Here is a 13,746-nt window from a genome sequence, read left to right on the forward strand (position 1 = left end):
GGGCCCTGGCTATTGAATTTCCATAACTTACTGGAGCTTTAGTATGAAGACTAACAAAAAACCCCCAAAACCCATCTCTTTGTCACAGTTGTTAGGTAATGGGCAACACTGAAACAACTCCTGCAGGTACTGGAGTCTATCCCAAGTCTTAAATAGAAGGTGATCTTTGCTTTCAGGGTTAACCTTGCTTTCTTGGATGCTTGAATCAGAGTGATTATATGTGAGATCTTCCAGAAGCAGAGACATCCTTCTTTAGAGTTCCTAGGGTTAGTTGGGAATAAAAGAAGTAATAGGTGCCAGATATCTATCATTTGGACTAAAGTATTATTGAGGGTGCTTGTATAACCTCTGCAGTCAGATAGCAGAATCTGTGCAGGTTACGGTGAGCTGGCTGAGTATTCAAGAGTGCTGAACGTGGAATAAGGTACAGCATCTCTTGTTACCAAGCTGCTCACAATAAGGATTAACTGGGAGGAAAAAGATCACAAGTCTTTAATCTAGATGCCTCAAAAATCTAAATGAAATGGTTAGAAGGCTGAAACTGGAGAATTTACCCTAATTTTTAGATAAATTTTGATTTTGGTTGCTTGGTTATTTTTTTTTTACACAAGTCCACAGAAGAGATTGAGTGGGGTTTTTTGGTGGTTTAGGTCATCTTAAAGATTTTAATACTGACCTGTCTTTCAAGATCTTTTTTTTAGAGCCATGCCTTCCCAGTTAACTGAGGCAGGGAATTCTTAATGCAGTTACTGTATCTTTATGTAGTAAATGGACCCATTGAACATTTTATTACCTCTTCAGGGAAATGAGTGAAAAAAATAAAAATGGAGCTACTGATCTGAATATATATTTGATGGAAATTGGTTGAATTGGACTTTGTCTAAAACTTTCAACACAAAAAAATAGGGAAATGTTGCTGTTCTTGAAAGGCTTTGCTCTGTCATCATCAGATTAAGATGTATGGAGGAGCATAAGCAGATGGAGGTGTCTTCATGCTGTCTGTCCTGCAATTAATACCCCTCAGCCCTGTGTTACTGGCTTAGATAATCTCCCTTTCTTTCGGCCTGACACTTGTAAGCTCTTGGGTTGCAAAGACGACAGTAGATAGGTGTATACTTTTCCTGAGGTTTTGTCTGAATATGGCAGTGAAAATACATTTACAGAAAAATGGAGCGAGATTGCAAGCTTTCCCTCTTTTTAAAATAAAGGCATGTTGGAGGGTGGATTTTTAATGTGTATTGTGTATTTGTGAACAACTGGTGGTGCAGTAGCAGGATTTGGGAATATTTTTTCTAAAAGTCTTTTGTCAGTTGGCAGCTGCTCTGGATTTTCAAACCATGTATACAGAAAACTACACAGAGTCGCAGTAGGTAGAGATCCCATGAGCAGTGGCCTCTGTAGCCCTCCAGGATGAGCAACCTGGTGTTTTGGGGTTTGTCACTGCTGGAGAATAGTTGACCAAATGAGTTTTAAAAGCTTGGGACAGGTTTGTGACTTTTTTCCTCTTTCTTTTACCCTGGTGTAGGACACTTTGGTACTTCAATTGCTTCTAGAATTTAGGTCCAGAATGAATTCAGGTGTCTAACTTGTTTGGGGGAAACTGGCACACTTTACTTGCAAATTAATGGGGGAGGTAAATAATGTTTTCTTGGCTGAATATTCTTTCTCAAGATGATATGCATCATCTTTATGCTTCACACTTAAATAAGTGACTCCTCTGTTTCACTGGAATGGTCATGTTATTACAGTTTCTAAGCTTAAAAGAGTCTTGACCGAGGGGGCAGTTAATTAAATCCTCCTGACTCTCATCTGATGAGCACTCGCTGTGTGGATGGTGGTGGGCATGTGTTGAATGAAGTAACAGGAAGGTGCTACACCGGATCAGCCTCTTTAAGGGAATCTTTGTCTCCATCCCTGTTCTTGCACATCCTTATACTAGTTCTGGTTGGGGGGGGGCGGGGATTGTTGGTTTGGGTTGCTTTTTATTCCTTTTGGATCATACTTACATGGGTTAAGTTTCTCTTGGATTCAGAAGTTAAGCCGTTGAGTGCAGCGGTACATGGGTAGTAACTTATGGGTTTGTATTGGCAAAGCTTGATTCCATCTGTGAAGGGAGAGGAGATTTTTTCCTCTAAGAAAGTCTTGGGTTTCTAACTGTATCAGTCTTAAAAGCTTAGACATGTTTACAGTGGAGATTGCTTGTCATAGAAGTTAACCTTTTTCAGTAAGCAATGCTGTATCTGCTTACTTTTAACATTAAATGACAGGACAGAGAAGCAAAATACAGAGAATCTTGCCTTCCAAGTTTTCAGAGGTACATAATATCCTTTCTAAAGGATAAAGGTGGGATGACATGATGGGAATTAAGGGGGTTACAGTAATTTTCAGTTTCCAGCTAGAACTTCCAGTTTCAGAAGTGTATTTATTATACAGTATTAGGAGGAATGAGAACTTCTCAGAGGTTTGGTTCCTTTAAAGCAAGAGACCCAGTTTGCCTCTTTATCTTACGTTTCTCTCAATATCTCAGTTGAGATACAATATCTCACTTGAGAACAAACTGAACAAAAAAATCATGCTGAATGGAGAAGACACCCACAGTTGCCTTATTTTGTAGTAAATATTTTTGCAGGCAGTTAGTAGAATGTTTGCTTAGAAATGCCAGCAGCCTGCTAGGTTTAAAAGCATAAGTGTGAGTTAAGGCTTTGTACTTTCTGTTTTGATAATACTTGATTTTTATTTTTTTTTTTTTAGCTGCTTCTAGGCTTTTAAGTTTAACCTGTATTAAAATGCAGCCCTACTGGGCCGGATTAATGTAAAATAAGCATGAAACTTACTCTGATTTTCATGAAAAAAAATAATTTGACAAATGGGGAAAGAAAAAAATGGAAATACTAAATAAGAAACCAAGTGTGTTGTCAAAAATGTAGAGAGTCTGCAGTTTTGCTGGTTTAAGTGTACTGAAACTATACCTATCAAATTTGAAACTTTTCAAAATTGCAGTTCTGTTAATGATTTTCCTGTAGGTAAAAGTAGTAATAATACAGGTAATAATGAGGAGATAACATCTACTAATGCAAACCCAAGTGTGATTCTTGTATAGAATCTCTTAGTTTTCCATTATTATTTCTGTTAAAAATGCCATTTTATTTTGTCAGAGCTGTAGACTCTGCACTGTGCAGCCTTGCCACTGGGTGGGGTATGACTAACATTGTAAAATGCACTATATTCCATGAGCCAGGATCTCTCCTAATAAGAGAGGATGCCAGTTCTGGTTTTGGAATGCTTAGTGACACCAGCTCTGTGGCTCAAGCATAACTGTAAAGAGCCTTGAACAAAGAGATTCTTTTAATTGTGCACAGTGAAAACAATCCTCTAGACAATTATTTTAGTGTATTGTTGGATAGATTATTCAAATAGGATGTGCTTTTTGAATGTTCTGGAGGCATAGTTTGTTTTCACAGTTTAACACTGAGTTGAACAAGAAGTGACTAGTTGACTTTCCCTCTTCCTTTAGGCCTATCACTTAAAAATTGCGTGATGTGTGATGAGTTGGAGATTCTGAACAGGGAGATTGAAAGGTTTTTACAGAACAGCAGCGTGGAAGAAGGCACTTTAAACTCAGAATGTCTTCAGCCATCAGAGACTGACTTCCTGGATATAATCACTGAATCAGACAATGGAGCAAAATACATATTAGAGCAGGTATTCAATGCCATGAGATACAGCACTAGGGTCTTCAACATTAGTTTATTGTCTTTTTTTTTTAGCTTAATCTTTTTTCTCCAGCTTTGGAGTGAGGGAAGGAATGTAGGTAATGCTCATAATCCCTTACCGAAAAGGTACAGGGGAAGGAAATACTGATGTGGGTCTAGCTATACACACGTGTTTTTCCCTAGTTTTGCTTTGCCACTGTCATGCAAATGTTGAGTTCTATTGTTTGTAAAATTACAAAGCTATTCGCTAATGAAAATTAGGTTTGGGGAGAAGTTTGTCTTTTCCCCTCCCCTTATTTTTGGGACAGTGATGTGGCACTGGAGAAAACAGAGAGGTGCTCATTGCTAAGGAAGTAGCAAGTGTACCTAAGCAGCTAAGATGCTTTAAGAATTGGGAGCTTGAGAGATTTGGAAAAAAAATTCTTTAAAAAGCCAGACATTTGCATGTCTGTGAAGGGGTATCTAATCACTTCTTAAATCTCTTGTCTCTCCTCACCTAGAGCACTAACAATCAGTTTTTACTCCTTTGCAAGAGTTACTCGTGTTTTAGTTATTTTTTTACACCTACTGTGACAGTTCCCCTGCATCTTCACTTGCAGAATGCTGACATGCATTGTCGTGTGTCCAGTAATATTCTTCTGTCTTCACTGATTTATAGCCCAGTTCAAAAGTGACTTTTGCTGTCCTGTTCATTTGATCCTCCTTCCCAAGTTCTTTTCCAGTGTTCTTGTAGGTTGGTAGACACAGTACTTTGAATTAAATGCAGGCATTTCCTACTGATTTTAAAGCTCACCTTCTTGGAAGCAGTCGTTGTTGGTGTTCCATTGTTATTCTGCATGTGGATGGGGACTCCTGGACTTAATAGTTGTTCTTTTTCAGATGCTTTAAATGAAAACCTTGTGTCTGAAATGTTTTCTGAGGGTTAGTTTTTGGGAAAATGAGCTATTGTTGATATAAACTGCTGCCTTTTGAAATAAAGCTGCTGAAATTTTCAATATGGCAAACTTTATTTGTGAAAGGGACAATGATAAGGAATATTTCTTAATTCTGAAGATGAACTATAAATTTTCATCATCCCACCTTGCAAAACTACTGAGCAGCCACTTGGATTTAAACCTTCAAAGCTGCAGATGGTCGGTTTTCTGTGATGAAATTTAGTACAAACTGGTAAATCCTCTGTATTGTAACCTTAGGCATTCTGGTGGAGTTTAAAAGCATTTCTGCATTTTCAGAGCACAATATATTTTTATTAAATTCCGCTCTCAGAATGCTTTTAAATACTGTAAATGAAAAAGGCTTGTTGATTGTGGTTTGTTACTTTCCAGAAGTTGTAATGGGATGTGAATGAGTTGGTGAGAGTACGGTTGTTTGTGTTTATTTCAAAGGTCTCCATTGGTAAGTGGTGGAGGTGTCATTGCTTTACTCTGACTTTTCTTTCCAGTTGTCTTTTTGAACATAGAGAGCTATCAAAAAGGCAGAATAGTGGAAGTTGCTTTATAATATAATAGAGGCAAAAGAATTCCAAGTTTATGTGTGCAGTGAAAAGTTCATAAATATACTGGTGCCTGATTTTGTCACTGTTTTGTTTTTCCCAGGAGCCAGCAGGAGAGGGAGGATCGATAGTATTTGGTCCTGATGACAGCTCAGAGACTCGGTCTAACGCGTCAGGAAATTCAGCATGTGGTGGAAGGATAATGCTGAATGACTCTGGTTCTTTGCTGCCCTCATCTGGCTCTCCTTTCCAATCAGCTCTGCAGGGAGAAAGCAATAGAACCTCTAATGCTGTGTCAGGTAAAGCATATAGAGGACACTGAAGAGACTCTTTATTTCTTTACATTTTATCTGGAATTTAAATCTCAGGATTTGGATTACCTCTGCCTGTAGCTTGTAGTATTTCTTCATCTTCCAAGGTAAACAAAGATGTAAACTCTTAACTGTGTTGACTTGTTCCCTTATTTCCATTGCAGCCTTTTGGTGGTGTGAATACAATTTTAGTTTCTTTTTTAAAAAAATACCCCCCCCTATACTTAGTGATTATTTTTTTGGCAGGGGAACTTAATGGAATTTCATATTGGATTGAAGCAGTTTCAACTTTTTACCTGTGTAGTACAGTGTTAGCATTTACTTTTTATTCTAGATGTAATGTTAAAAGTAATCAATTGCTGTTGAAATTGATGTTCCAGAGTCTGCTACGTTTACAACTGCATCTGTAGTCTCTCAATGACTCTTGAGTGTTAATTTATTTAACATCTGCATGGAAGTTTATGTTTCTGTAGCATTTACAGTTGTTTCTGTTTTAACATTGTTAATGCTAGAAAGCAGAGGAGTTGCACTATACAGTGATCATGTTTGGTATGGCGGAACAATAATGCAACTGCCTCTGCATATGAAATAAGGAGGCATTTATTACCAGTGTACACTGCAGGAATGGGAAGAGCTTACTAAATAATGCCTCTGGGAACTCGTAGCTGTAATCTGTACAGCTGTTAGAAATGTCTTTGATTCTTCCAGCAAGTGACTGTTATTTAGGAATTCCCTTTTGGTTCACTGGTGTGATTCTTGAGCCAGGAATACGCACATGTATAACTGCTCCAAAAACACACTTGAGGGAGAGTTAGGGGCTTTCTCTTTTGTTTTTAAAACTCTGTTTCTGATTAATGGATTTGTAGTGACTGCAAAACATACTTTTCTGCATTCATATAGGAGAGGGTTCACATTGCATCCAGCTCATTTAAAATACTGCACTAACTTCAATATTTTTGAGACCACGTTACTCCTGAATTGCTCAAAATTCAGTCTCAGATTTTATATTTATTTTTCTCTCATTTGCTTCTGTCTTTTCAAAGAGGAGAGTCTTGTAGTATACTGGAAAAACTTCTGAGAAAAAAGGGATCCTGATTGTCAGCACAGATGGGGGGGTTTATTTGGGGTCTTTTTGTGGGTTTCTGGTGTTTGGTTATATATTTTTATTCTTTTCTGTATAATTTCTTCTATCCAATAGACCTTGTCAGAGAACTATCAAAGGGAAAGTGTGTTGTTTTATCCTGAATATCTACCAGTGTTTCTGAAACAACTTAAATATAGCAGTTAAACAGTTTAATAGGCAAGATACAAGCCTAGTTTATTTTATTAAGGAAGACTGGGGTATTTCTTCAGTTTTACATTTTGTTTAAAATCCCAAACATCGTTATTCTTTGACTAACCTTATATTATCTAAACAGAAGTAGCTTTGAATGTCTTGAAACTGGTTGTTTTTTCTACCTTGCTTCTTATCCTGCTGTAGAATATCTGGTCTTTTCTACCAGAAAATATGATTGATACCAAATTCCATCCTCTCCTTTAAAACAGTAATTGTGTCTGTATTGTCTTTTCTGCTCCATGGTCTTCCACACCCTGGTGTGTGCATGGTTCATGTGCCCACCTGAGGAGTGGAACTGCTACAGGCTTTTTGCTAGACAAATTCCATGGAGTGAAAGGATTTTTTTGGAGAAGTATCAGAAAACACCAGAAAATCCTAAAGCTATTTAATAAAATGTCAGTATGGTGTCCAAACCCATGAATTTAACTTAGTGCTTTGTCTCTGAAGGAATCCAGTTAACTTTTTGTTGGTATTCCTGGCTTGAAATCCAAGTTACGTATTTGTTACAATAACATAATGAGTTCCCATCAGAATACTTAATTACTTAGGCTATGAGTACCCTTTAATCTGAGTTTTGAACCTCATGTTTCTCTTCAGTGTTTCAGGGTGCGGACAGTGGTGTCCATGCTATGGAACAAGCTGTGAGTTCACAGCCAGTGCCATTAGAATCTGAATCTAATACCGACAATATGGAAAACAGTTCACCTGGTAAGACCTTTTTTCCTTCTAAATCGAGCAGAAAATATGCTTAGTTGTCCATTGTGTGTGGACGTATATTTTTAAATAACAGAAGAGTGTATAGCTGCTGGATTTTGTAGACAGTGTTCAGTGATGTACTTAATTTTCTTCCATTCTTAAGAAAGCATTTTTCACTGTTTTCAGGGTCATAAAATGAGATGTGCTTCACCACCAGTTTAATAACTGTTATCTTGTTTTTAGCCTCAGTTTTGGATGAGAAGGGTGAGCAAAGCAATGAGGAGGAACAAAAAACTGTCAAGCCTACAAGTAAAGAGTTCAGAAAGACCTGGGGGTTTCGCAGGACTACAATCGCTAAGCGAGAAGGTGTAGGAGATGTTGATGTGGACTCTAGTGAACAACAGCCACAACAGCAGCAACAAAGCTTAAACCTCAGACGTAGTGGACGGCAACCAAAGCGAACAGAAAGAGTGGAAGAATTTCTTACAACAGTAAGACGCAGAGGAAGGAGGAGTGTTCCCACTGCTCTGGAAGATTCAAGTGAACCAGCATCTTGTCCAGCTACAGATGCTGAAACTGCTTCAGAAGATAGTGTTGAGAGCACTCCAGATATAAAACGTGTAACTCGGAGTATTAGCACTAGGAGTAAGGATCAGAAAGGCTCTAAAAACAGGCGCACAAAAGAGGAGGAGGAGGAGGAAGAAGAGGAGGAAGATGAGGAGGAGGAAGTGGAAGATGAAACTTCTGATACCGATAGTGATGGGTTAACACTAAAGGAACTGCAGAATCGACTCAGAAAGAAGCGTGTTGAACAGAAACCTGTGCAGCTGATGCTGAAGGATATACAGAACCGCCTGGGGAAGAGAAATCCTGAACAAGATCCTACAGAAACAGCTGATGTCCACTCCGAAACACAAGTTGAGTCTGAGGTGCCTATCAAACAAGAGCCTGAGACAGCAGACAACACTGAGATTGCAAGTCAGGTGGTGGTGTCTGAGGAAAACACTGAAGAACATCAGGTTCAGACAGAGGTAAAGCCTGCCCTTGGTGCAAAAAGAGTTACAGATGAAGAACCCGAAGAACTGCCCAAAAGCAAACCTGAATCTGAGATTTATGACCCAAATGCACTGTATTGTATTTGTCGTCAGCCTCATAACAACAGGTATGCAGAAGCTTTAATGAACAATGTTGTGCAAGTAGTTGGAATGCCTCTGTGATGAAAAAATAGCCTAAATGCTAATGCTTACCTTGGGAGTGCGTGTAAATAAGCTGCTGTTGGGTTTGTGGAAATTTTGGGGAGAAAGGGGTTTAAAATATATTTAAAAGAGGGGATAAATCAATACAGAAATGAACAGTAAGGCAGAACACTACTTTAGCAGGGTGTATTATGAGATCTGCTGCTTGAAATATTCGTTGAATGTTGCTTGTCTTCATTTCACAATGTTTTACTGTTCTTTGGTTGTTGGTTTTGTTGTTTTTCAGGTTTATGATTTGCTGTGATAGATGTGAGGAATGGTTTCATGGTGACTGTGTGGGTATTTCTGAGGCTCGAGGACGATTGCTGGAAAGGAATGGTGAGGACTATATCTGTCCAAACTGCACCATTCTACAGGGCCAGGACGAGCCCGTTTCAGAAGCAGACCAGCATGCAGCTAAAGCAGGCCAAGTAAACGTGGATGGTACAGAATTCACAAGCATAGGAACAATTGAACAAAAATCTGTGGAGGACCAAGGAATCAAGGGTAGGATTGAAAAAGCTGCAAATCCAAGTGGGAAGAAAAAACTGAAGATATTTCAGCCTGTAAGTATTTTAATTGTTTAAATTTTTTTTTGTATTTCACTGGGTACATTGAGACAGTGCCTTGTCTGTAGACATTGACAAGTGTCTGAGTTAATCCCACCTGTGCTTCCTCTGTACTTCCAGTTAGTGTTTGAAGTTCTGATTTTTGTCATGATGCTTCTTCAGGTTGTTAGTACACAGAGATTTGTTTTATACTGCCTTTTTAACATAAAAAACATGTATTTTGAAGTACTGCAAATACTGGCATAAAATACAAAAGTAGTTAACATTTTGTAAAAGCAAGTTCCATGCCCAATTCAGAATAGAGGCAAAGATGCTTCTTCAGCTTGAAACGTACATGAATTAAAAGCCTTCATGCTATAGTGGCTGTCTTCATACTGCTTAAGCTACTGTAGTTATGCCAGCATCTTGAACACTTTCCTGTTCTTCTTGCTATGCCTTGAAGAGCATGTTCAGTGTATTTGTTGTTGGAATTGTACAGTTGTTCATCTTTTTTTCTGTATGAACTTGGTTTTTTGACACCTAATATTTAAACTTTGAAATCATCTGTAGAATAAGTATTACAAGTTTGAGTGTAAGTGTTTCTCTGGAGGAATCTTTCTGTTCTAGCACATTTTCTACAGAATGTTTATGAAAGATCCTCCCAGTTCCCTGACATCTAGTCAGTTTCAATGACAGGGCTGTTCATAGTGAGCTTAACATCTAATCAGAAGAGCTTTAGTCTAATATATAAATATTTACACATTTTAGATGTGTAGAAAACTTATTTGAAGACTGAGAAAAATACTCTCTGCAAGTTTTTGTACACAGAGGTGTTCTTGAGAGTCCAGTTTTGTTGGCATTGTTCTGCATTTCACTGTTTCTGAATATCACAAGTTATTATTTGATATTAGCATGCTAACAAGTTCCTTGAATGTGTTAGGCATCTCTCCTTATTTAAAGAAAAGCATAATCATAATTAACTCAATGCCTCTTTTGGAAGAACTGCTTATTTTAGCTATTCTTTTGGCAATTGCAAGCAGAATGGAACTGCTCTACATGCTCTTGCCGGGTGGTACTGCGATTTTAGAGAACTGAATTTTCAAGTCTGTTTTACCCCATGCTGTCCCTTCTACCTCACCCTCAGATCCCTCTATAGCTACTATAAACAAGCACCACTCATGCTGCAGAATTCCCTGCCCACTCTAGGCAGAAAGATCATTGCTATTTCATATGCTGATGTGCTGAAATTGCTCTGTGTTACAGTAACTGAACAATCTCATTATTCACTTTATCTGTTCTCTTATACCAGTGTTTTAAGCACTTTGAGAGAGACTCAAAGACTTTTAGTTGGTGTCCATAAGCACCTACAGCTGTGGAATTTTGGTTTGTGATTAAAACTCCTACTAGAGATTGTGAAAGCACAGACATCTGCACAGAAGGGTTTGTCATCATCTGAGTAAATGCCCTTAATTAGAATGACAACTCAGTTAATCTGTTTTAAGGTGCTTCTGAGGAACATGAATTGATATTTCTTGTACTTCAGTTAAGTGTGTATATGATGGAAAAGTATTCTAAAGCAAAGGATAAATACTAATTTTTATTTCCAAACCCGGTTAATATCAGACTGAAGCAGATGATGGTGTCTTTCTTTGGGGGAAAAATAAACTGCACTGTACAAATGGTACTCTTCTTAATGGAAATACTAATGACAAATTTCCTTTTGGTAATAACACACTGAATTTTATTAATGAGGAAGGACTGTCTAAGTTCCAAGTGTTAGGTCAGTTGTATAACATTTTTAGGAGTAATCTGGAAGAGTTGGACTAGAGGCATGCATGGAGATGATATTTGAAAGCTCTTTAAGATCTAGCATATTTCTAGACTTTGACCTAATGTACTCTAAGGAATATGCTACTTTCTAAACATTAACATTTGAAGAACTACTTCATAAAAATGGAGAGTAATGGTTAAGTAGAGGAAAACACAAGTTGTTTATGCAAACTTTGTGGCCTGTGAGTATTAGGCTATGGCAAAACGCCTAGGAGAATCATGGTGCTGTAAGTTGGAGACTTCTGAAATTAGGATTGGTAAACCCCTAAACTAAGAATTGTCTGTATACCTGAATGGCTCAGTGCTGCTTCTTGCATATGTGAATGGTTGAAGACAGCTGGTGCTGGAGATAGGAGTAAAAAATGTTTTAGAAACCTTGCTCTTGAGAAACCACTTCTGTGTGATTGGGGAGGTTTCTCTTGCTTTAGAGAATTGAACAAAAGCATTTGTGGGCTATAGGGGTCTGAGAAATTTGGAGAACAGCCTCTCATGGTTCACTGCTAGCAGAACAGCCACTTCACAATACATGTCCTGAAAACAGTGAGTTTTAAGAGTGAAGTGCTTACATTTTTATGGGTTGTTTCTGTTGTATTGTGAATCAAAGTTGTTTTAACACTGGCAGTTGTGCAAGTCACTAGCAGTCTTAGCTGCAGTGTGCATGTGAGTCATGTAAGCATTTCTTCATGTTGTAAGGGTGTGCATCTTTTGTTTCCTCTTTGAAGTTTGAACTCACTCCGTTTCAATCTGTAGGTAGTTGAAACTCCTGGTGCATCGAAGTGCATTGGACCTGGCTGTTTTAATTTGGCCCAGCCTGATTCTGTCTACTGTAGCAATGATTGCATTCTCAAACATGCTGCAGCCACTATGAAGTTTTTAAGTGCTGGCAAAGATGCAAAACCAAAACCTAAAGAGAAGATTAAACCAAAATCCGAAAAACCTGGCATGCCAAAATCTCAACTGCAGGTAAGCTTATGTTCATGATCGAAAACAGTTGTCCTGAAGCACAGTAGCTTCTTTCTGTGTTCTCCTTAGTGTGACGTAAAACTGTCAAGACCTGCACTGAAGAAGAGCTTTCTATTAAATTTTTTTCTTCTCTTGCCTTTTCCTGTGATAAAAGCACTGTTTAGTTCTTCTGAGAGTAAGATGGTTTCCTGTCAGTTCTTCTAAAAATCTTAATTGCCTCTAGAGAGGTTCTTGAAAAGGCTTCTAGATGGCAGTGCACTTGAAAAAAACAAAATAGGAATTAATTCCAAATTAGTTTACCTTTAAAAATTAAAGGCATAAGCAATACAGCATCTTTTAAAAGTTTTGTTCCATTCCAAATTAATTGTACTTTTTAAAACTTCAAATTACTGGGTAATAATTTGGAATTACTGAAAATTGTGAACTAGTTTGACCACATTGTATGTGCGCTTTGGGAAGCAAATAGATGAAATCAAAGCCTTCTCCTTTCCCTTTTGAAACTGCTATAAAATGGGCAGTAGTTTTTCAAACAAAAGAAAAAAAACAAGTGCACAACTTGATGATAAACACAGTTTTGAGGTGGTTTCTTTACTATTCATTTCCCTGAAGTTGTAGTGTATATCACCTTTGCTTTCTAGACTGGAATGTGAAATTACATCATTGCAAGTGTATGTGTAGGAGCTTGTATACATGTAAAGACACTTCTTTCATAGTAACTACATCTCCACTTGTTTGTAAAATATAATGTCTTTTATGAATATTAGTAATGAAGCTTCTTTTAATCATACAGACAGCTATAAAGCCTCTTTCAAACCAAAAGAGACAATTTCCTGAAAAGAGAGAGGTGAATGTGAAGAAGACTATTTTGACAACTGCCAAGACTGAGGCAAACCCTCAACCTATTGCTAAAGAGCCAGCAGCAGAAAACACCACACCATCCTGGGCAAGCGATCATAATTACAATGCTGTAAAGCCTGAAAGGACTGCTGCCATTTCATCTTCACTGTTGTTCAAATGTATGTATCGCATAGGGATATTCCTGAATAATCATTTACATTTTCTTTGAATACCCATCCATTCTTGGCTCTGCAAGACTAGGGAGGTTTAGGATTTGTGGTTTATTTGGGGTTTTTTTCTTTATGTGGCACCAAACTACTTTCTACCTTCAAAGATTTGCACACAGAGAAACGCACAAGTGGGAGATGTTTAAAAGGTTCCTTTGTATCGTATGACAGTTGTATGATTAAGAGCCTGTCAATCTACCCAGCTGATTCCTGGATGAAAACTACATGATTAAGCTTTTAATTATTTTTCCATAAGACAAAAAAACCTGTTTCTGATCTAGAAAAGGTAAGTATTGCTAAGTTTGTGTTCAGTTTTACAAAAAGATTGCACAGTGTGCACCACGAATCAGCAACTGACTGTACTAATTTGAGTTGTATTTTTGTAATTTAGATTTGGCACCTGTCTCTCAGGTTTTGCAATTTCAGTGTTAGTGCCGAGAATGAAATCTTCAACGTGGTATCCAACGATACTTCACACTTCTGTAAACAGCTTTTAACTGTCAAGTATATCCAAGTTCTTCTGCTGTTTTTCTTCCTTACATGAAATAACTGAAGGAC

The 13,746-nt window shown here is 37.8% G+C and overlaps 1 protein-coding gene across 1 annotated transcript in view; it reads left to right on the forward strand.

Moving 5' to 3' along the window:
- Nucleotides 1-5,392: 5,392 nt before the first annotated feature.
- The window catches only part of DIDO1 (death inducer-obliterator 1), a gene marked incomplete at its 3' end in the record, with an annotated part of 37,794 nt that continues 29,440 nt past the window's right edge, over nt 5,393-13,746 (forward strand). Inside the window, exons 1-6 of the mRNA XM_084271687.1 lie at nt 5,393-5,504; nt 7,450-7,560; nt 7,792-8,710; nt 9,031-9,349; nt 11,912-12,124; nt 12,915-13,140. Of these exons, the coding sequence (XP_084127813.1) occupies nt 5,408-5,504; nt 7,450-7,560; nt 7,792-8,710; nt 9,031-9,349; nt 11,912-12,124; nt 12,915-13,140 (1,885 nt within the window). The 5' untranslated portion in view covers nt 5,393-5,407. The remainder of the gene's footprint in view (nt 5,505-7,449; nt 7,561-7,791; nt 8,711-9,030; nt 9,350-11,911; nt 12,125-12,914; nt 13,141-13,746) is intronic.

This window comes from Gallinula chloropus, assembly GCF_964237585.1.
Source record: "Gallinula chloropus genome assembly, chromosome: 16".
Classification (NCBI taxonomy): domain Eukaryota; kingdom Metazoa; phylum Chordata; class Aves; order Gruiformes; family Rallidae; genus Gallinula; species Gallinula chloropus.